The following is a 23,973-nucleotide window of genomic DNA, read 5'->3' on the forward strand; positions in this document are numbered from 1 at the left end:
TATATGAAATTAAAAACACGACACATTTGGTCCAAAGTTTTATCTCCTTCAAGATGTAGAAGTCGTTTTTATGAGTGGCCTACAACACCACCTGTCATATAAAAGTGCATGCACAACAGGGAAGCTCTGCCTAATCCAAAAAAATTCATAAATATCAGTTTAATAAATAAAATCAGTCTAAATAAATAGAGTAAAAATGCACACTGACAGTAAAGGCAGGCTAACACTTGATAGAAAGAAACAAGAATCTACAAAGTAGCCTCAAGTTTTGCACCGTGAACAGGGTTCTGGAAATGTTGCTGCGGTCATATAATAATAACAATTAAAAAAAAAAAAAATCTAAACTCATTCTGACTTGAGGAGCTCGTCCAAAACGTTCAAAGCGTGCTGGATCTCATCAGAAGTCAGATCGCTCAGCTCGTCCATCTCCTCCAGACGCAGCGGCCACCTTCTCCTCCTCCGGCCCGCCGTCTCCCGACTACTGTTCCGGGCCCCTGCCGTGTGGATACCCCGGAGTCTCATCTGCAGCCACTCCCGGCGCTCCTGCACCTGCTTGTGCTCTCCGAGGTTGTGCATGAACTGGACCTCACTCACTGTCCTTTTACTGTGCACAGATATGTGATATTGCTAGGATCTAATAGTGATGAACTTGTTATGGTGAAAAAAAATCATCTTAAATGATCTGTGAGGATTACCTTAGTGGTCGTCCTTGACAGTGAACGGAGAAGTGTAAAAGGCAGAGTGAAATAAGTAGAATCTTATAGTCAGTTTTTCCCATTTTGATTACCTGTTAAAAACAAAAAATACAAAAAGAACAAAACTTCAATATTTTTTTTAAAACCGCCTGAAATGAAAAAAATATCTGACCTTTAGTCTTAAAAGTGTCAATTTATTTTTAAATTTAATCTACCTTGAAACCACTGCATCCTCTATCTTAACATATATTAATTTTATTAATGTATTAATGTATAAATGCTAATATATTACAATAAAGCTTACACAACTAACAACCTCAATTAGATTCAAGCCTTAGTGGGCCTCCGTTTTAGCCCAAGATGAACTTACCTGTGTTGTAAAGTGAGTCAGCCTGCTTTGGTGGTCCGCTCCTATCAGTTATGATTAGCACAGGACTCCCCAAGTTCCTTTTTATATCCTCGGGCTCCTGCCATTGATGAGCTGCCTTCATTATTGCTGTTGATGTCACACCTCTAGCTCGTGGAGGGGGCAGAAGAGGAATGACAACACCTCCTCTGAACTCCAGGCTTTCACTTTTGTCATACCAGAGCAAATAAATGCTTTTGACCCCAAATACCCACACACACTTATTTTACACGCACAAACTTTTGTCAGAATGCCTGCATTGTTTTATATTGCAAATCCATTAACTACTTTTATGCACAGGGATTTTGCGCCTGGAGACATTTTATCTATGTGACTGTGACAGTGCAATTTTTCTAACTGGCACAAAATCGTGTTATGAAGTTACTTATTGTAATAAGATGATGGTAGTGGGACTACACAGAGGGTCTTGTTTCAGGGTCCAAAACTACACATTCCCAAGCTTTTTCATTTTCAGTTCAAACTTCTCTCCACATTCTCAATTTAGCATGCTTCTCTTTTGTTTTTTCTCTATTTCTGTGAGCCATCCAGATCTATTAGTTCACATCTGAAGTGACCTTTTTTGTCTGACTCCCGTGCGCCTCACAACAATAGCAGCAACATTTGGATGGGTTTATGACCCTCATTGACTTATAGGGAGTCGCCCTGGTTACGCCGACTTCTTACCCAAGAATTAACATTATCTTAATGAGTTTGTCTCCCAAAAAAGAGCTTTTGCACCAAGTTGACGTCAGAGGAAACATCCTGAATCAAAGAGTAAGCAGTAGTTCAGGAGGTGCATGGCTGGGTGATGCCACTGCCGTCACCGTCTTCACCGCAAGCATACATGGAGAGTTACACATTTTTCTTTTTTATTAAGTTAAAAAACATTTAAATAGTGAGGATTTTTATTAAAAAAAAGAACAGAAAAAGAAAACATCATTTTCATACAGATTTCTTGGTGATCGCGTACAATAACACCATCAGTGAACCATAAACCTGCTGCTTTAAGTATCTAAGATCCTCTAAAAGATTTTCCCTTATTCAGCATTTTGATTATGTGTTACGGAGTGCTCTGTAACACATCACTCCAAAATCTCCTGTAGATGATCAGTGTTAAGAAATGGTGACTGATCATTTATATACCATCCAAACCATAAAAATGTTGCATTACAGGAGAAAGGCAATAGTTCAGAAACTCTGTGTATTGATTTGCAGTGTCCTGTTCCCTCTAAGGGTACATGTGTACCTGAACCATGCCAGCAAAATGCCCCCCAACAGCATAACAAATCCTAACCATTCTTAAAAAAAACAAAAACAAACAAACAAACAAAAAAAACAACTAAAAAGTGGTTCTGCAATGGCAAATCTCAGGAGCTTGATTTCCCAGTATCAAAGGAGTTGCTTTTATCCCATGAGCTTCACACTCATTAAATTTCTCTATCAGCCAAAACTGATGTATTTCCCATTGATCTAAATGCAGATGTTACTTTAGTTACAGTGCTTAAAAGATGAGCCTGTTATCTTTCGTTGTCTTAATCAAGATCAAGTGTCACAGAAAAAGATGGGATGTCAGCTGTGCCTCGAGGTGACTGCCATAGTAGGTTGGTGCAATATTAATAACACTGAATGTCCCATATCTAGCAAGTGAAAATAAAAAAATAAATAAAATAAACAATAAAAGGTGAATCAAATAGACCATTACGGCAAGGCTGGGATGGTCAATTTGGTAAAGTAAATCCGTTGGGCATCTTTCCTCGCCTTTAGATAAGAATTCTGATGGCAAAAGAACCAAACGGGACAGGCGGAAAAAAAAATAAAATAAAAATAAATAAATAAATAACACTGAATGAAAACGGAATTTTTGCACTGTTGCTGAACTATTGTATCATCCAGCATACCAACATGAATAAAAATTCATTTTATTTATTTATCTCCCATTAAAGGAAAAGGACACCTCGTCCCTCACAGAGTTCACGGTCTCAGTATCATCCAGACACTCAGGGTTTACATGAAGAAATATGAAGAAACACACGATAGAGCTGTTTTCACAAACTGAACAGAAGTGTGGCAAGAAAAAGGCAAACACCTCAAAGATGCAAGTTTTTATTCCCTGGTATACTTTTTGACACTTATAAGTAAACGGGTCAATTTGTAGCTTGATTAGTTTTTCATTGTTTCCACTTTACAGTGTTAATACTGAACCACTATAATGTTGTCTGATGTTTGCTGTGCTTGTTTTGTTTAATACATTTAATATTTTTTTTAGTATTGTTTACTTTACAGTTGTTTTACTTGGAATATTTGGCTTTTTAATAAGAGCTCCTTTATTGTATTTTTACTTCTTAAATATGCACTTTTGTTTTGAGTAAAAAAATTTTCTCTTGAGCTTTTCAACTGCTGTAACACAAGAATGAACACACTACACATTTCTCTTCTTTTACATTAGTTTATCTTTTAAACTATATTATAATATATAAATATGTATAATATATATTTTTTCGAGTTGTCCTGTTAGTTTAAACCAAATAGCCCAGTTCCATTTATTGTTGCATTGTTTAATGATGTCTAAAAGTTGCATGACTTGCTGGATGCTTGTTGTTCCCTTTGTACTGTACGAAGACATTTAAAAAAAAATACTCTTATCACAATCAAAATGATCATTTCTCTCTTTGTAAAGCGTCAGACTCTGACTGGAACATGTAACTGTACTATGTATTTCCTTAACCTTATTTATTGCTTCTCTTGGCTCTCAGGCATACCTCCCATAAGCTTTGATAACAGTTTTGCAGCATTCAGAAGGTAAATGTTTTAAACTATATTAGACAAAAATCAATATCATTTTTTTTATCTTTACAAAATCTGAATAATCCTAATTCATCCCTTCCCTGTCTCACTCAGTGCAGCTCTGTCATTTAGACGTCTGGGTTAGTTTTCAGTCACAGGTGTCCCAAGGGTAATTGAGCCACGGGACCAAATAGCTTATACTTGAAAGAAGAAGTCTAGGCCTTATTACGGGCACATACGCTGCATATTAGGTAAGCACAAAGGTATGAGTTTTCTAAATGTGGAGGAGCCGGGGATGTCTATGTCATGACACGCTGTCGAATTACAGTAAAGTACTGGCAGCTAAATTTGCCAGCATTAAACTGATATTTCACACTACACCTACTGTAATCTGAGAGCTGTTCCTTACTGTAAATTAAACAAAAAACAACGAGTGTCTTATTGCAACACTTCACAAAATGCAGAAAAAATTATCTCTCGTGAAATGTGATCATCCCTGGTGGATATACTGACAATTGTTTGACCTCTTCCTTTTGAACGAGTAAAAACGGGAATGACGCCATCACTAGTTATGCCAAGCAGCTCAAGCATTCGTAACTAAAACGTGAGAGAAGAAATGTGTCTTATTTATAAATCCACACAGAGACAACAAAGCCAAATCATTGGTTTTAGATTTACCTGCAGAGCCTTTTGTGTTTAACCATCATGCAAAGCAAACATGTTAATTCATAAATATTGGCTTTACTCTGAAGTCTGCTGTTGAACCTGTTGATCCAACAAACAGGTCTCGTGTTCAGTGATTAAAGCTGTTTGCATACCAGCCCTGTAAGATTTATGGGGTCTCCTCAGACGGGCTGACCTCCACTCGCCTTGACACTACTACAGCGACCTCTGACCTTAGCTCAGGACCTTGTCATTCTTATTACCTCATGCTCATTCAATGTGTTGAGACTTTCTTATGGCATGCAAAGCCAAAAAGACAAGGAGACTGACAGTGTTGTATTTTACCTTCTGCGTTTCTGTGTTTCTCCTGATATTCTCAAACTGGACAGGAGAAACTGTCTGAGACGGATGTATTCTTTTAATCCTTATTTCTGTCTCCAAGTAAGAAGATGGTTTATTTCTGAAAGACAAGGAAAAGACTTTCTCTCTGTATCACCAGAAGGGCAAGTGAGGCTATAAACAAAGAAGTGAACAGCATTAATGCTAAATAATATAAGCATTAAAACTAGGTAAAGGGGTGTAAATAAGGGGATTCATATTTCAGTTGATGTTTTGGCTTTTAGAAGGTCCCAAGATGACGGGTGACATTGACAAACGACAGAGTGCAGGAGTGGCTCTTTCCAACTGAGACGTAGGGTGTGATTAAAGGCTGTGGATTGTCACACATGTGATTTAAATACTGAAATCTTGAGTTATGGATCATTTTGACCGTTTGTGGAAAATGGAATACAGTGAAAACACAGTGTCTGACATTATCACCTTAGCAAACACCATCACCAGCTGGCTACTGTGTTTCCACAGCTCATCAGTCCAGTCAATTCATATCATCAGATGTTTTACACTGAAAACAGTTGCCATGGGCAGTTATTTAGAAGTCTATGAAGAAATGGTTTTCTTTCTCTGTAATCTCAGTAAACACTTTCCTGACTTCACATGGGTTACAATCATATTTCAGTCTACGGGGACGTAGGACAACCAACATATTCCCCGTAGGAAGCTGTAAACACTTGTTTCAGATCAACAGTAAACTGAAGGGCAGCACCAAAGCCCAATAACAAGATTATTTCCAACTGTAAATCATGCAACATTAGAAAAGTGCAAGAATAAAAATATGATGGGATTTGAGAAAAACTCATGAAACATGAAATGATGATATCTATAACAGTTTACTGTAATGATGCACATATATATAAGGGCTTTTGCTGCAGATGAAAAGGGATAGTAACAAAAAGGTCAGCTGTCCTGTGAGCAAGTCTGCTAGAAATATGCAGTTTAGTATAAAAGATTGTGACAGTTACAGGTTTTCACTAATGTAAGGCTTTCACAAAATACTGAGGATTGCATTAGTTACGTGAAATGTTATCTCACACTGACTAATGTCTAATCTGAAACTGCTGTGCATCTGTGGGCCACTTTGCACCACCTCCACTTAAGCCGTCTGCTGCCACTGATGCCTGCTCTATTTGGGGTCTTGCTGTTGCTCTTCTCACCTCCTCCTTTCCATGTATGCACACAGAATGGTGAGGAGGTGGGATTTATGATGTAGGGGTTACAAGCTGTTCATGCCTCTCGCTTCTTCTCCCAGAGATGCACACTGCCACCTGAGGCGTGGTTTTACTACCACGCTGCACTGTTACTACAGTCAGAATTCCCTACATGTAGCTGGACTGATTGCTTTGATAAGGCATTTTCACATTCCACCAATCTCTCCGATTTTGCCAGAGTACATCATTTTATGCCGAAAGAGAAAGTGTTTGTCTGACAATTTGAAGCAGTCTAACTGCTGAAAAGTAGGTTATTACGATTCATCAGATTCTGGCTTTCTGCTTCATACAGTTTGCTTTTAATAAATTCACTTTATTCTGCTGCACTCAGCTCTCTGATTGTGAAAACAGCCAAACTGATGGATAAAAAATATCTTGGGAAAGCTGTTACAAGCTAACACTCTTGCTAAGGAATCCTGAAACCAATTTTTAAAAGCTAAGTCAAGGCACCAGTTTTGAATGTTATCAATCCAACATGGACTGGGCGGTTAAGGTCAGCAGTGACTACCACACAATGTGAACCTGACATCTGTAGAGAGCTTTCAAACTAGAACAGGTAGCTATAAAACTGAATCAAACCAAAGTAAGGCTTTTAAAAATGCCAAAGTGTTTGTATCTGTCAGAAATGAGTTAAATTGATTTATGTGGATGCTCTGAGTAAATAAATTATATTGAGTTTGGTGATGCCCTTATTGGTGCTGTAGTGATGCCAAGAAGTCAACACTTAGAGTACTGACTGGGATGAGAAGGCAGTTATTTTATTTTATTATTAAACTATCTTTCTATCCCCCTCTCCCTGTCGGTGTGTGTATGGTGTTTGAGTGTGTGCAAGTTAACCACGCCTTGTGTTTCAGGGGCGGGTCCTTCGTTTTCCCGCTCTTCAGCTCCCACACCTGGGATGACTCAGCTGCTCTCTACCTAAGGTGGAGGATTTGATTATTGATTGTTGAATTGCAAACAGTTAGTGGAATTGTCTCTTATGAATTCTTATGTTTGTCTGATTTGGCTTTTGTTCTCCTGTTCCTTCCTGTACATGAAACCTGGACCATGTAAGCGAGTTACTCTGAGAGAGGGTATTCTTGTGGAGAGGAGTTGTGGATCTGTCTCCATTAGAGATCTTTAATTGTCTTCTTTTTTCCTCACTGTAAATAAACACAGTGAACTATATATTAGTTCTGCATTGAGTCCAAATCGGGCACGACAGGAAGACCTGTCTTTTAAGCTAGAACACTCTGGAATAATTCTTTGGTTACTTTAACACTCTGATCCTTTTTTCCCCACTTTTCTTTGTTTTTGTGTCTTGTTATCTATTTTTTTTTTTCAGTTTGTTCCACACTTTGGTCTTCCTCTGTTGTTTTTAAATTTGCTTATAAATAAATTAACTTGACTAATGGCAAAAGAGCCCAATAGTAGTAGTAAATCTGGCAAATATTTCATACACACTCAAACCACTGTGACGGTAGTTTGAATGTATATGAAAGACATAAAGTCCATCTATCTTCTTCTGCTTATCCACTTTCGGGTCGTAGAGGAACTGGAGCCTGTCCCAGCTGCTATAGAGTGAGAAGCGGGGCACACACACTGGACAGGTCGGCAGTCTGTTACAAGGCTAATGGAGAGCACCATTTATACTCACATTCACACCTATGGGCAATTTGAAATAGCCAGTTAGCCTGACCCTAGTAGCTGCATGTAGGAGTCGGAGTACACAACAGTATACAGGGATATTACAAAAAACTACAAATATTAATAAGGAAGGGGACAAGAAACATGTGAAAGTAATCAAGAGAACAGAGTAAATAAGAAGTAAATCCCATAATACACTATCAAGGCAAACAGGAAACAATCCAAAAGACATATTACTGAATACAAAGTCGAACAAAAGACCGAGACAAAGAGACTCTGGAGGGAGGACAAGGGAAAAATACAGAAAGACGAGACAGTGAAGGGAAAACACAGGGACTTAATTCAAAGACAACACCAGAACTGTAAACCATCTAAATCTGCATCCAAAACTCTAAAAAACAAACAAACCTGTAACTAGAGCTTAACTACAACAAGAATAAATGCTTAAAATTACTCAAATTATAATTGAATTAATACAAAACCTCAACCTAACAATAATAAAAATCTTAAGGCTCTCAAAAAGCAGTGAAACCAAACACACTTAATAATCACCATGAGTGCCAAAGATAAAAAGTGAAAGTTTTTAAGTAGTCCATCTTGAGCTTTAAGGAAACAAGAAAAAAAATATGTCTGGCTTCAAAGTTAGATTTTCAGTCAGTTTGAAGGAATGAATGAATAATAATGAAGAAATATGTGATGTGTAAATGTGGATGTTGGAGACTTTTTTATATAAGGACTGTGCAGCATGGCATTAAATATAGACCTCACATCTAAAAGCTTCTTTCAGGACACAGAGACACGCACACACACAGTAATGCTGTGAACTGTCATCTGGAGTGCAACAGTGGTAGATTGGGAGGGAAGCAATTTAAGACCAAAACACCTGAAGGGAAATATACCTCCACACACACACGTAGACACACACATACTCGCACATACACACATACCCCTTCTCTCTGAGCTTCGATGCCTAGCTCCATGTGGTTGGCATGGAAACAGAAAAACTCCCCCCAGATGAAAATGAGATGCCCCCAATACGATTCATGTGGGAGCACAATGGGAACATTAAGATGAGGAATTATAGGAATAACATCCAACATGCTAATGCCTTTGATACGTCTTCATTGTCAGTCTTCACATGAGGAGATTTAAATCAGTCCACATGTTAGACCCCACCGAAAAACAATGATTATTCCACATGTGTCAGAGCTTATTGTTGCTATTTTAGTATCTAAATTCTTTTGTAAACCCACAACAGAGTGAAAAGAGTAGAAATCTCACCCTGAGGCAAAGTATCGTCTGAGTCATACGTGTTAATCACCCCCATCAGCCCCCACAGACTGCGGTCATTTAGAGCTGCAGGGCAGCAAAAGTCTTACTCATAGCATCCTTCAAACTCCCAGGCAGACCAAAAATAGCTGAGAATTTTGGGAGTCTGCATGGCAACACAAAACATACTTCTGGTATATGTGCAAAGTTCCCAGGGAAAGGGTTTTATACATACATACATATCTATCTATCTCTCTCTCTCTCCCTTCTCTCCCTACACACACACACACACACACACACACACACACACACACACACACACACACATATATATATATATATATATATATATATATATATATATATATATATATATATATATATAATTCCCAAGACTTTGCTCCAAACTCTCTGGTGACAGGGATGAAAACAGATTTTAAAATTAACTTCTGTTACTAGAAGATTCACGCTAATGTTTACCTATAAATGTAAAGAGCTCACATGAGGGTGAAAGGTTTCAGCTGATCACAGTAACAAGTTGTTAAGGGCCTCTTATTGTGAGGTGCTACAGCAGATGAACAGTATCTGAAGTGTCAAAAATAAGTAGCTGCAGTAAAAGCAAACCTGTAATAGTCTTCAGGAGAACTATTCCTGAAGACTATTGAAAGAAATTACAGGAGCGCTTTGCTAAGACAGTTCAAGCTGTGTTGTTTGGCGGCTCAAGACTTCTGCACTGTATATTGCTATGTTGAGCCCCAAATCTGCCCATAAGTTATAATAGAATCACAGTACAGTAATTTCTTTGGAAAAAGCAATGGTAGAGGGAGATTTATATATTATATATCTAAATATATAATTATAGATATATTTAGTCATTTTCTCACCAATTTTTCACACTTTTTTTCTCCAAAATTTGCCACTTTAATGTGAAAAAACGTTATTTTTTCATGGATTTTTATACCCACCAACGCCATGCCCCTTAAAAATTTTTTAATACGTTGTTGTGAGTACATGTCTTAAACTGTAGTTTAAACACTATTGGTAAAAGCATTTGATCTACCACTAGGTGACAGTGTTTCACTAGGTGAAAGTGTTAGTGTGCTTGCCCTTAGTGGGAAACAAGAAAACTGCTTACTTGTTGGGTCCTGCTGTGGAGTTTGTATTGTTCTCTCACAGTCCAGAAACATGTTCATAAAGTCTGATGGAAATAAATCAGCCTTCGGTATGAGTCTAAACACCTCTCTGTCTTTCTTTGTGATGGACTGGTAACCTGTGACAGCAGGGAAATGTAAACTATTTAAAAGCAATAACAAACAAAACCCCATTTTATACGCTTAGCTTTTCTGATGCATTATGTCTAAATATTTTAATACGCGTTCCACTAACTCTCAAGAGTCGGAATTTAACAGAAGTCCATGAACGCCGCATGAACTCTCGGCGGTCCCTTTGAAGTGCAGTTTGTGGCCTGGAGCCGAAGCTGCCCTCGGAGGTAACTATTAGCTTATGTTAAAAAAAAAAACGTTTCTGTATAATGATATTATAATTTTCAGGCTCTAAACAGGTAATAGCGCCCTCCGGAATAGTTTACCTACGAAATTGACTTTTAAAACCTCAACTTTCAGTCTGTTCTTCTGATAATTCACCACGGGTTTTTTCCCCTTCTTAACCTGGGATAGGCTAAAGCTCCCACCCCCACTCGCCGCCACCTTGAACTGGAAAAAAGGTGAGTGAACATCCATTACCCTGTAATATAGTCATTTTAACTAGTGTTGCTAATCCCCAGATTCAGTTACACTGATCGCTACAATGTTACACACTCCATTTGTACTTAGAATCTTCAAATAATAGTAAAGATAGTATATCCTTGCTTGGTCTTACAACCATTAAACAGTTTAGTTTGAAACGTCAGTAGTAACCAGTTATATAGGAGCATACTGATTTAGGCACCATAATTTATAATAAGGTACAGAAACGGGAAGAAACGTGTGGAGAAGCACACGAAATGCTTAAATTAAGTAGGTTTCAGTCGCTGATTCGTATCATTCCCCTCACCTTTTAGGATGGAGTGAAGTGTTAAAGGCAGGCTAGAGGATGTGAGTGAAGTTGGCCCCCCCACCTTCTTCAAATCCAACAAAAGTGGTATCAAACGTTTGTGCTGCAAAAATTTTCGTTTGTGCTGCTATCATTTTAAAGATATTAATAAAAATTTCTAGAGGTCATCAGAGGTCAACCAGCCCAAATGTAATGTTCATCTAGACATTTTCAGAGAAGAAGTCACTTGGATGAGTGACGAAACGTTTCTCCCACTGAAAATGTCCAGATGAACAGAATCAACCTTTTGGGATTTATTTACCTGGATGATTAAGCACGCATCAAGACGTTATTTTATTAATATTTTTAAAATGATAGCGGCACACACGAAAATTTTTGAAGCACAAACCAGCACAAACGTAGCACAAACGTTTGACATGAATTTTGTTTGATTTGGGTAATGTGGGGGGGCTGGTTGACCTTTTGACCTTTACATTTTCATTAATATCTTTAAAAAAGAAGCAGCACAAACAACAATTTTAGCAGCACAAACCAGCACAAATGTAGCACAGTTGATTGACACCCATTTTGTTTGATTTAATTAATGTGGGGGGGGGCTGGTTGACCTCTGAAGACCTCTAGAAATTTTTATTAATATCTTTAAAATGATAGCAGCACAAACGAAAATTTTTGCAGCACAAACCAGCACAAACGTTTGATACCACTTTTGTTGGATTTGAAGAAGGTGGGGGGGCCAACTTCACTCACATAGAGGCAGAGGTGGCAAAAGTATACACATTATGTACTTAAATAAAAGCGCTGAAAAAGGTACAGATTCAAATTCTTTACTCAAGTAAAAGTGAAAAAGTACAGGTTCTGAAATGTACTCAAAGTAAGAAAGAGATAAGATAAGATAAGATAAGATAAGACTTTATTGATCCCACAACGGGGAAATTTTTGCGTCACCTCCGCTCACGTACAGATATCAGAAGGAAATACAAAAATACAAATAAGTACAATCAATGAAAAAAAGTAAGATAATACACTATACATATGGTAGGATACACAGTATGTGATTATGGATATGGTTGGAAATATGCAAGACATAAACTATATAGCTTGACATAACTATTGTACCACTACTATTCCTATGTATAGACATGTACACACACACACATGTACACACTAAATATACATATGTATACATATACATACACATATACCTGCACATGTTCGTACACATGGAAGGTCCATTATGCATGAAGTGGTGACCGTGGATGTTCACAGTGTCCAGTGACTTATGACATCGTGATTGAGGCGTTATAGAGTCTAACTGCTGTTGGGATGAATGATCTGCGAAAGCGCTCCTTCCTGCAGCGAGGGTGTTTCAGTCTCTGACTAAAGGAGCTGCTCAGCCCACTCACATACTCATGCAGTGGGTGATGTGGGTTGTTCATGATGGATGTCAGCTTTACTAACATCCTCCTCTCGCCAACCACCTCCACAGACTCCAGGGGACATCCCAGCACGAAGCTAGACCTCCGCACCAGTTTGTCAATCCTGCTCCTGTCCCTGTCCGTGCATCCACTCCCCCAGCAGGCCACTGCATAGAAAAGGGCAGATGCTACCACAGTGTCATAGAATGTCCTTAACAGAGTCCTGCAGACTCCGAAGGACCTCAGTCTCCTCAGCAGGTGGAGTTGACTCTGGCCCTTCTTATACAGGATGTCTGTATTTGTAGTCCAGTCCAGTTTATTGTTGAGGTGAACACCCAGGTACTTATAAGAGTCCACTATCTCAATGTCTTTCCCTTGGATGTTCACCGGTGTTGTAAAAGTAAAAGAAAAACTTAATTTCAGTCTAAATTTTTAATCTCATAAATGTCTTCTGCTTGAGTCACTAGTAGAACATGAGATGGTGGCCACACGTCATTGCTTCTTATCCCTTCTGAGATATTTTTTTAGTTTAGTTTAGTTTTTTGTGTGTTTTTATCACTGCTGGCACAATGAGACTGCGCCTGCAGCCATTCACGTTGCACAAGTAGTCCCGCTCCTCCCTGATACCACATCCGCGCATGTTGTTGCAAGAAGGTTTGCTGTGTCTCCCACTACAATCTCAAGAGATACCAGGAGAAGTGGTGTTACGTGAGAGGAGCTGGTCAGGGCTATAAAATTACATCAAACTAGCAGCAGGACCAGTATCTGCCCAAGGAGCACTGCTGGAGGCCTAGAAAAGCACCTCCAGCAGGACCAAAACAGGACAATTCCCAGCCTCATGTGGCAAAAGGGTAAAGGCAGTTCTTGTATAATGAAGGTATTCATTTCACTGATGGCCCTCATGTTCCCCAGATTTGAATCAAATTAAGAATCTGGGATGTTACGAGCATCCAAAGCTGCCAAAAAGCACCACAGAGTGTCAGGAGCTCATCAGTGACCTGATTTAGCTCTGAGAGGAGCCTGATCTTTCAACAGTGTCCCGGAGGGTCTTATGGACATGGGGTCCATAAACATGACTCATCTACATTATGGCACAAGTTTGATCAGCCTCGGATTTAAATTTTTAATGTTGTTGGTATGATTTTGAAAACAGTCCTCAAAGCATTGCTGATTTTGGTTTCCAATGACTGTTGTTACCTATTAATCTTCTCATCAAATTATGTAATGCAAAGTATTCAGGATTCTTTGAGTGTCGTGTCTCTTTCTGATATAATGTAAAGTGTGGGAGAGTTTTTGTAATGCTTTAGGCTCTTGGTAAGGCTCTAAACAAAAACATAGCACACTTAGTGATATGACATCAATATTATTGAATGGTATGTTTGTCTTTGCTGTAATAAAATTAATTAGTTATACAAAAAAGAACCATAAACGTGATGTATTTGAGAATAATCTACTTTCCTTCTCCTGTTAAACAGAATCATGATTGACTTTGAGGAGGCAGACTTCATTTTGGAAAATCAGAAAAGAAAAAGAAAAAAAGATCTCAAAAAAGACAAAAAACACAAAACCAACATGACTGTGAAACCACAAGAGAGCATCCAGAAGAAAAAGAAAAACTTCCAGCTCAAAGAAGAAAAGAAGCAAAGGAAACAAAAGAAAAAGGAAAAGAAGAAAGAAAGGCAAAGAAGGAGACTGGCCTTAGAGCTAGACAGCAGTGTTGTATTTAAACAGTGCAGTAGTGCCCAGGAAAAACCTTTTGAGAAGCCTGAAGTATCAAAGCCGCAACAAAAGCTGAAGCCTGATCGTCTGACTCAAGACTCCAAAAAGAAATGCAAAAGAAAAAAAAAAGTGGTGTTTGATGTGTCACCCTGTTACATCCGTGTCAAACGGCCTAAATTTGCATCATCATCCACCAAAGAGGAGGAGGCTATGAAAGGCGCTGAGAGCTGTTCACAGGACGCAGTGACGGGGAACAGCCAGAGCCGCGATCAGGACTCTCAGGGCACCAGTGATGACATCAACAGCCAGGACTTGTTTATTACCCAGAAGACTTTCAGAACATCGCTCTCCGAACCCTCCAGCGGGGAAGTCAATGACGGAGCCCTTATGCTATCTCCTCAGTTGCGAACACAACAAGGCGAGTGCCAACAGCTTAAACAATTTCATGAAGAATCAGAAAAATGGCCACATGACTCACAGCCTCATCAGCTCTTTGTGCAGCCAAACCCAGAAGAACCTGAAGAAGGTAAAGGACATCATAAGATACATGAGCAGAGAAAAAAGTCCCTTCTGAAACAAGAAAACACAAACTTATCTGAAGAGCAAAGAGTCTCACGTTCAGTGCATTTAAAGCTCAGTGAGGGGCATCCTTTCCTGGAGGAGCCAATCATTGTCGACTCCTCCCTGGATCTTGGAGAGTGCAACAGCTGCCCTCCAAATAAGCGTTCCCCTTCATGCCTGCCACATATTAATAAGTCATTACTTCCTGCCAGGTCCACAGTGAGCTCTTCCACACAAACAGAAAATTTCTTCACCACTGAGCTCTCCTGCTACCTCAGCTTCTGCCAGAAAAGTAGACCAGCTGTTTGTTTCGATGACGTGAAACCTTTAGACCTGAGCCTTCCACACAGGGTGAGAAAAGACCACAGGAGCTGTTTGTCAGTAATGGAGGTCAACCGTGAAGGAGAAGGAGGCATGGGTCCATCTGGGTCTTCACTTGTGAAAGAAAATCAGGTGCTTTTGGGTCGAGGAGAAACAACTCCCAGTCCGCAGTTGTCAGAATCTGATCAAAAGTCTGCTGATACAACAACATCCAGCGATGACAGCGAGCAGCCGTGCCGCGCTGGCAAGCTGGACCTGATTCAGGTGAAACCACATGATCCTATTTGTGTAGTTACAGAGCAACAGATGATAAATTCATCTTACATATTGAACTTTATATTACAAACTTCAGAGCTAACACCAGATATCTTTTTATGTGTTTTTCAGCTTCACGCCTCTTGAAATTGCAGTTCTCGCTTTTTTTTCACAAAAATACTGAAAATACTGACGTAAGGTGTCCCACTGATGGGAATTCTGCTGTTTTATCCTGTTTGTGGAAAAAAATGTAATGTACAGCTCTTTTAGGAGATTTAAAAAAATAAAAGTATGACTGTAAAGGAAGATTTAGGTGTAAGAACCATGATAAAATATGAAAAACAGATTTAACAGTTACAAATTATTGATATTTATTTTCCCATTCTATGCCACTCAAAGCCTATCCTGTATCCTATTTTTTACTAAAAGTATTCAATATAAACACACACTCACCAGCAGAGTGGCGGCAGGGGCAGTTAACCAGCTCTAAGGACACTCTCACGCTAGTAGCGACTACAGGTGGGTTTTGATTATCGATTTATCGGTTAAAATCGATTCTAGCTTGGATAACGTGATATCGATTTATTAAAATCCTGAATCAATTTTTAAATATAAATTTATTTTGCCCGAAATAGAAGAATCTCAGGTTAAACCTCACAAAATTTCAGCAACCACCAAACAGCTAAAACAGTAAATGAGAGCAGGAACACGGATTCTGCACAAAGACGTAAACACAAAGCACGGAGATGTGGCTTTCTCACCCGACGGCACGGACACGGTCGGGGCTGGAAGCCGACAGCTCGCTGATTCCGATGTTTCGGCGGGTCTGCGCTTTGTGTTTACGCCCTTTTTGCGCTGATTCTGAAGCTGTTAGTTTTATCTGTCTCCAAACAATATTGACTGAACCAGCAGCAAAAGAAGATCCAAACTACACTTCACACTAAACATCGTCATGAATTCCCTCCCAGTTTTGCTGTTTTGCTTCCACCACAATAAAATCACACTTCATGCAGAGCTCGCTGTCTCTCTCTCTCTCTCTCTCTCTCTCTCTCTCGCTTGCTTATTACGCACAAGTCTACCATTGTTTACAGCGCTGTCGGCTGCTGTTTTTTCCCCCTTTTACTCACTTCTGAATTTCTGCTGTTCAATTATGAACAAATTTAAACTTTTTAAAATTATGCAAAATTGCAAAACGCTTAGCTGTGTTGCAATTCTGTAACTTTGCTCTGCTTCACTTCAGCAGCATCAGGTAATGTTCATGTGTTGATTAATGGTTTTCTTTCATTTTGAGCTACTGCAGAATATTTTTAAGGTCATCTGCTATAAAATCCCAGGCAAGGAAAATCTCCTTCATGTTTTTCTGTGTTACTTTGACACAAAGGCATCTGCTGTGATGCTTACACCTTTGATAAAGTCTCGCAAGTGTCAGCTTTCTTTTTATAGATATAAAAATATGGGAATGTACTGATACGTGATCAGAATTATAGTATAATTATAGTATTTCTGACTGAGGCAAAAATTTCCCTGATTAAAATCGAATCGAATCGGATTGAATCGAATCGTGGATCGAATCGATTCGGGACCTTGTGGATCGGAATTGAATCGATTCTAGAAATCAGTGACGATACCCAGCCCTAGTAGCGACCGCTGTGTTGTTCAAAGTTTTAGGGGCAGGGATAGCTCAGTAGGTAGCGTGGTGACCCCATGATCGGAAGGTCGGGGGTTCGAGTCCACTGAACGGCTAACCTGAGGTACCCCTGAGCAAGGTACCGTCCCTACACGCTGCTCCCCAGGCGCCCAATGGCTGCCCACTGCTTCACTGAGTGAATTGGTTAAATGCAGAGAGGACTTTCCCCACAGGGATCAATAATGTATATATTATTATTATCATTCAATCAGTGACAGGGCTTCTGTGACTAGTTCCAATAACCAAGACTAGAAAACCATTGTTGATACCGTATGTCCAGAGCACTAATAAGGATTACATGCATGTACGCTGACTTCAATATTTGAGGCCACGTTGATTATGAGTAACACCTTGTAAAAGTACATATGTAACACAAAATAAGGATAAAGATAATATGGTCACCTTTAATGATTTTTTTTAGGACTCTTTTGACAAGTTGCAAAAATTAGTGTCACGTAGATGTCCGAGTTGTTGGCAGGGCCGATAAAAAGTATTAATTCAGTGAGGACTAGATGTTACAATCCCGGACAATGCATGAAGATTCATTCACTTTTTTAAACATCTCTCAATCTGCCACATTTCTCTTATCACCCTTAAAAATACTGGTGACCAGCAGTGCTACCCCTCAGCCTCCTAGTAGACACACTACTAGGAGGCTGAGAGTATCAATTTTAAGCATCTTATTGGGGGCAACTCATGTTCAAGAAAGAAAATTATCCAGGGCTGTGCATTTCAGTTGGTTCGTGTATTTTGACATTATAAACACTTAAGAATTTCTGTTTTTGCTGAGCAGTAAGAAATATTTATCAGGAGAACTTTGTAGAATAATCTGAAAAGGAGTAACTGAAGTTTCTTCTACTGTTCAGTAACAGTGTGACTTTTTTTGGTCCTCAGGTCAGAGCGGTCCAGATGAAACTCAACGAATCCTTCTTTTTCAAACCCAAAGGAGAGGGACGGTCACCCAGGCCTGAGTCACCGCTGATGAAACTCTCTCAGGGCAGAGACACTAAAAGGAGGAAGAGTCGCTGAGGTCACAAGGTTTTAATATAGGCTGCTATTAGCCCTGTTGGCTGACGTCAACAAATAAGATGTGACGTTTGTGTTGACATTAGTGGCCAATATTTATCTGTTCAGTCATATCAATTTCGTGCTGACTAAATGTTCAGAATTTCATCTGAAAGCCTTTAAAAACTTTTATATAAGATTTTTTTGCTTTCCTGGAACAATTAAATGAAATCGTTACTGCAACACGAACAAACAAAGAAGACTTTAAAAAAAAATTATTTAACACATTAATATGGACCTAGAACTTCACAATTGGAGCACGCTTAAACTTTCCTAGCAGACACCATCTAACGTCTGGAAAACTGTTCAATTTTATGAGCTTCAGCTGAGAAGCAGCGTGTGTCAAGTGTCGAGCATTTCTGCTGAAACTCAGCCTGTGCCTGAGGGTCTTTAAGTAGAAGGACAGCTACATTAACACTATCAGTGAGCTCAGGTATTTTATTATATATGCTGTAAAGTTCTGATCTACATTATATGGACAACAGTATTGGGCCACACGCCTCAGTTCAGGTGTTTTCAGTCCCATTATCATAAGGTTAAAACATCATACACCCAGATGTGCAGTCTGCCTTTACAAATATGAACATGGTCTTGTAACATCAGCACAAACACTGTGTGCTGGGAGCTTCATGGCTGAGCAGCTCCTGTACGTGTAACGTGTAGCTGTACGTTTATCCAAATACTATATGTTAGGAACATGAACAGAAGAAACATGCTTCCATTAAAAGAAAAATAAACTTCTGGGATAGAAATTACTGATTACTGTCTTTTGACCTGTTGTTCTAAAGTTTTTAGTATTCTGTCATGTTTTTTTAAATTGCTCTGTAAGTTTGTCCGGCAGTGGCAGTTTTTTGATGCCATGTCGCTATGACAGCATGTCGTAGTTCATAACATCATAACAAATAATCTGTTGTTAAAGTTTATTTATTGTGACGTAGTAGAAGTTCACTTTCTGTTGAGTGTTGATGCAGTATTTACCAAGTTCTTAAATGGTGTTAAATAAAGATCTTTATTATTTAAGTCTGTCTGCCAGCAGTTTGTGTGTTCTGCTATGAAACATGGAGAATATGTGAAGATGAATTAAGACCTTATATTCAACCAAGTGCTACAAAAGGCAAGCTACATGAGCAACAGATGTTTTAAAATGATCTCAGTGTTTTCAGATGGATTAGTGAGAATACAGATCCAGAGGTGGGCCAGACCCACCATCACAGACAAGGAGAACATGCTTGCAGATAAGTTCTGATGCAAAAACTACTGAATAAATGTCAGGTGATGTATTACATGTGTTTTGCTTGCACAAATGAAACATACTCTTTGAACATCAGAGCCGAACAGCAGTGGTGCAGAGGTAATCCAGCACCTCCGTCTCATTGGACAAAAAGCTTTTGGTCAGAGTCCAGTCGGTTTTCACTTTGGTCAAGCTGTTATTGCTTAAATGTGTCTAAAGCATCCCAGAGTCTGATCCTGGGAAAGCCTCGCTCCTCACTGGTCTCAGCCTCACATCTCACAGCAATCAGATATGGAAGATTGAATTCAAAGCTCTCTTTTTCCTAATTATTCTTCTGAAACCAATTTTATTTCAATTCTTACTTTTAATCATTCTGGAAACAAGATAAAAAGTTACTTTGTTGAAACACACCTCTTTCTTCTCCGCTTGTGTTTTCATGTTTCCCTAAAATCCCCCAAAATCAGTGTAATTCAGTCCAAGTCATAAAGTGGCCACCAGGGGTCAGCTGTTGCCCTTACAAGATGGGCTTAACAGCATGAAAACAACACAACTATTGTCACTTTAAATATCCACTGGTCCCATCCCAACTAATGGCCTATAAAAAGGTGTTTTACCAAGGTGTCACACAAGAAACATTTCACAATGTGTAAGACCAATGAGCTGTCTCAAGACCTTCACAACCTTATTGTTGCAAAACATTGCTCCCTTTTTTTGTGATAGCCAGCTTCCCGCTCGCTTCCCTAACTGCAGCTGATGCGACAGGGCTTTGGCGCAGGTTTGCTGCCGTTGCTGCAACTAGGAACCGGGGAATATGGAGGAGTGAGGTGTGAATGATTTTAATTTTTGTTCTCCGTTGTGGGTGTTTGTGGAGTGCATGTTCAAAATAGTTGGGAATGGAAGCAGCTGAGGATGCTAGTTGATTATGCTTTTCATGTCTGAAAGTGCAATTGTTAGTACCTTGATATCTTTGGAATCAGATATCTGGGCCTAAATCCTGAGAAGCCATGAAAACTCTCCAGTAAGCTCCCATCCAGAAGCATGGCGTGGTCTGCTGGTTCCATTCTGTGGCCGTGTCGTTCTTTAATGATGAGGCAGGAAATGGACCCAAAGATGCAGACTTGGAGGCAACCTTGAATAACCAAAGACTGACCTTTATTTAGTTGGCAGCTGCAAACCCATAGTACAAATGAAGACAGAGATGAACTAAATCAAGGAAGTACTACAGCAAAACAGAACTAGGCATGGGGAACATAGGAGGACAGGAAAAACTTAACACCTAACAATATCAGAATAAAAACACAACCTAGGCAAAGGTAACATCCAAACTGAAAACTCCAAAAATATAAAAAGGAGAATATAAAACAGGAAACTGGGTCCAAAACAAAATGCCCGGTACAAAACCCAGGCTGCAGCTGTCTTATAAAATTGCTAGCATGAGTTAACATAACACAAAGCTTTATTATGCTTGATCATGAACTCTGAAGAGCTTTATTCATCATCGTTCTGCAGATTGGTCATTGATGCAAAAGCATCTTGAGCCCAGGTGACGCTCTGGCTCACACAGATGCGCCTCCCGGTGGCTGTACCGATCCTGCAGGAAGATTACAAGAGCGTTAGGATAGAAGATACCACGCTGTGCCTTGTGTTTTCATGCCTTCTGTTTTGTGTTCAGAAATTACGATTACTGTAATTACTCATTGTGGTGACATACACAAATGCTTTTTCCAGACAGGCGCTGTGAGTCTTGAAGACAGAGACTATTTTCTTCTGTGGTATCCTTCCAGTAAAGAAATGGAAACAGCATTGTCCATGAGACATTTCAAGCAATTGTTGAGCTAAAAGGAAAAAAAATAATAAAAAGACAGTAATAAATTCAGTTTCATAGCAGCATGTGTCAAAGGTGTTGAGCATTGTTGCTGAAACTGACAGTCTTTAAATAGAAAGGCAGTGACATTAACACTGTCAGAGAGCTCAGGTCCTTTATGATATACACTGTAAACGTCTGATGTATATGGACAATAGTACTGTAACTCGATGCCACAACCACAGCAACTCAGCAGAACATGTAAAGTTACAGATGGGGGGGGGGGGTCACTGAATGCTTGATATTGATTCAGTACCTGCAGAGCTCCAAACCTTCTCTGGCATTAACATCAGCACAAAACTGTGTGCTGGGAGCTTCATGGCATTGCTCTCCATGGCTGAGCTATATGTGTAATTTGTTAGTGACCCAGTAGTGTTGTACATATAATATATGTCAGAAATATGAACAAAGGAAGCATGCTTTCTTTAGAACAAAAATAAAGTCTTTCTTCCTCTGATTATTATCTTTCAACCTGTTGTTCAGGTCAAACTATCACCTCGTTTCTAAACATGCCACAGCTTATTTTTTTTATCTGGATCAAACAGCCATAAAGTAAACACATACATAACCTCACGTCATGTATGTGATAAAAGAAAAAGTTTGTCTTTGTGACATTTTAATGTGTTTTGTCATCAAACTCAAAAAGGTGATTCAGCATCTTGTAAATGATGTTTTAAAATAACTCATCAGCCCAAGATTACATTTTAAACAGAGTGGAGTTGCTTTTGAAGTTTTGTAAAATGTAAAATGCATTAACAATAATAAGTTAAAGTTAACAACCAAATATAATCTGAGGTTCAACTGATCTGAACATTGATTGAACTGAAAGACAATAAAAAAGATTTTTAAACACCACAGTTATTTAGGGATTTCTTAAAGCCAGCAGAACTTTTGTTCCCTTCTGACTCTACTAACACTCACTGAACATGAACTATCAGCTCCCATTAAACCCTTCAACCAGAACTCATGTGACAGTAATCTGTATCGATTAGAATAAACACAACCTTAGTCGTGATCATACTCATTATAATGGTCCTAAATGACTCGTGGCAAGATAACTAGCTAATACTGCAGAATTCCTCTTAGTTGACGCTGTTCTTTAGTGATGCAAATATCCATTTGGGGCTCATTTAACCAGCTGGTAATGCAGCTGTGAGGATGATATTATTTTCAACACGTTTTGTAAACTAAGAGAAAAAGGTGATTCAGAATCTTGAAAATGACATTTCTAAAATGCAGTTGCACAAAATAAAAAAAATCATAATAAATCCCTCCAAAAAGTTTCATAACAGATTAAAATGCAGCATATAGAACTGATTAACAACAATAAGTTTATTTAAAACCAGATAAAAACAGGTATAATTGGAAATAATTCGTCTAAATTTCAGAAGCAGGAGCGTTTCTCCATACACTCCCCTGCACTACTATCTGACTGGCCCAGGAGCTGCCACCAGTCCCCTCTGAGGCCTTCCTCAAACCCCAGCCTCAATTCATGCTCAAACCATCTGCCATTATCTACTAGAAATGCTGTCAAACCTTTATGCGGATGTGGTCCCAGTTAATTAATCTGAGGTATAATGTTCACTCATTTTCTCAGTGTAACTTGTAAAAGTTACGACCAATCAAATAAAAACATTAAAGGGCCTCAGATTACATTTATCTTCAGACTGTAAAGCAGACTGACAGACTTACCTGTAGCAGCGCAGTAATAAACCGTGAGCAGCAGAAGCAGCAGTCCCACTGTGGCCTTCATGTTTACTCCTCTCTGGATGTGATGATGTCCTTCGGCTGTTGCTGTAAGAAGTGATCTGAATGTTTAATGGAGTCTCACACTCACATAAAGGTCCGTTATAAGATGTTTGTCACGGTGAGTTTTTACTGTCACTTAAACACAAAGATTAGAAATCACCAACCAAGTGACATCCCTGCAGCTACTCCACACTGCATACAGAGACAGATAACATCAAGAGATATAAAAGTATTCGACTCAACTAAGTAGTTACATTTAAAATATATTAATCTGAAATGAGATGACCCAAATGCATACTGTACAAGGAGAAAACACACCTTTTATGAGGACAGTCCAAAGTCCAAAAGATGCAACAAGTCCAAACAGTGCAAAAAAAGCAAAATAAGTCCAAGAAACAGACAAGAAGCACACAAAGGCAGATCACTGAGGAGTTAAAGAAATGCCACCTCAAAGATTAAAGGGAGATGGCTGTAAAAACAGGATTATGTAACAATAGGAAATGGGAGGCAAACTAAGGAGAGCAAATGGGAAAGAAGAAAAACAACACAGAGGAAGTAAAACTTGACACAAGACACAAAAGAAACAAGCTAACACATTAAAACAGGAAGCAAGTAAACACTGAAGCCAGGACACAGAAAACAGACTCTGGGAAACACTGGAAAAGGCTTTGAAACTAACACAAAGAACTACAACGAATAAACCCGAAGGCAAAATACTAAACAGAAAATAAACAGGAAACAAAAGTTAATCAAGAGATTACAATGGAAAACTAAAAATGAAAGTAGTTGAGAGAAAAGCTCTAAATAATCCTAAAATCCACAAACTCCCATGATGGAAAAAACATGAACATGACACGAAAAGAAAGGAGTGAAAGAATAATTCCAGTTTTTTTCTTCCACGTGTATTTCTTTTTTCTAACATGCCTCTATTAACCCTTACAATCCATATGGGCTTCACTAGGAAACAACATAACAAACATTTAGCAGAGTCAAATGACTTCACAGTA

The 23,973-nt window shown here is 38.9% G+C and overlaps 3 protein-coding genes across 4 annotated transcripts; 1 reads left to right on the forward strand and 2 right to left on the reverse strand.

Annotated features, from left to right (window-relative positions):
* Positions 1 to 29: 29 nt before the first annotated feature.
* On the reverse strand, positions 30 to 1,536 carry LOC146384359 (parathyroid hormone-like). The gene is made up of 3 exons (XM_084932615.1): positions 1,066 to 1,536; positions 696 to 787; positions 30 to 604 (listed from the first exon to the last, which is right to left on the reverse strand). Exons 2-3 carry the CDS (start codon positions 776 to 778, stop codon positions 346 to 348), a joined length of 342 nt encoding a protein of 113 aa, XP_084788741.1. The 5' UTR covers positions 779 to 787; positions 1,066 to 1,536; the 3' UTR covers positions 30 to 345.
* A 12,457-nt stretch (positions 1,537 to 13,993) lies between these two features.
* LOC146384360 (uncharacterized) lies at positions 13,994 to 18,859 on the forward strand. Its single transcript, XM_084932617.1, has 2 exons — positions 13,994 to 15,379; positions 17,952 to 18,859. The coding sequence occupies exons 1-2, from the start codon at positions 13,994 to 13,996 to the stop codon at positions 18,084 to 18,086; spliced, it is 1,521 nt and encodes a 506-aa protein (XP_084788743.1). The 3' UTR covers positions 18,087 to 18,859.
* A 1,624-nt stretch (positions 18,860 to 20,483) lies between these two features.
* On the reverse strand, positions 20,484 to 23,501 carry LOC146384361 (C-C motif chemokine 4-like). 2 transcript variants are annotated; one of them, XM_084936318.1, is made up of 5 exons: positions 23,285 to 23,501; positions 23,131 to 23,158; positions 22,910 to 23,011; positions 21,065 to 21,188; positions 20,484 to 20,944 (listed from the first exon to the last, which is right to left on the reverse strand). In XM_084936318.1, the coding sequence occupies exons 2-5, from the start codon at positions 23,138 to 23,140 to the stop codon at positions 20,842 to 20,844; spliced, it is 339 nt and encodes a 112-aa protein (XP_084792444.1). In that variant the 5' UTR covers positions 23,141 to 23,158; positions 23,285 to 23,501; the 3' UTR covers positions 20,484 to 20,841. The 2 variants fall into 2 exon arrangements, with proteins under 2 accessions (XP_084792444.1, XP_084792445.1); XM_084936319.1 differs by lacking the exon at positions 23,131 to 23,158 and having other exon boundaries at positions 23,285 to 23,500.
* Between the last annotated feature and the right edge of the window lie 472 nt (positions 23,502 to 23,973).

This window comes from Perissodus microlepis, chromosome 7 (assembly GCF_051167445.1).
Source record: "Perissodus microlepis isolate ML-2025 ecotype Zambia chromosome 7, ASM5116744v1, whole genome shotgun sequence".
NCBI lineage: Eukaryota > Metazoa > Chordata > Actinopteri > Cichliformes > Cichlidae > Perissodus > Perissodus microlepis.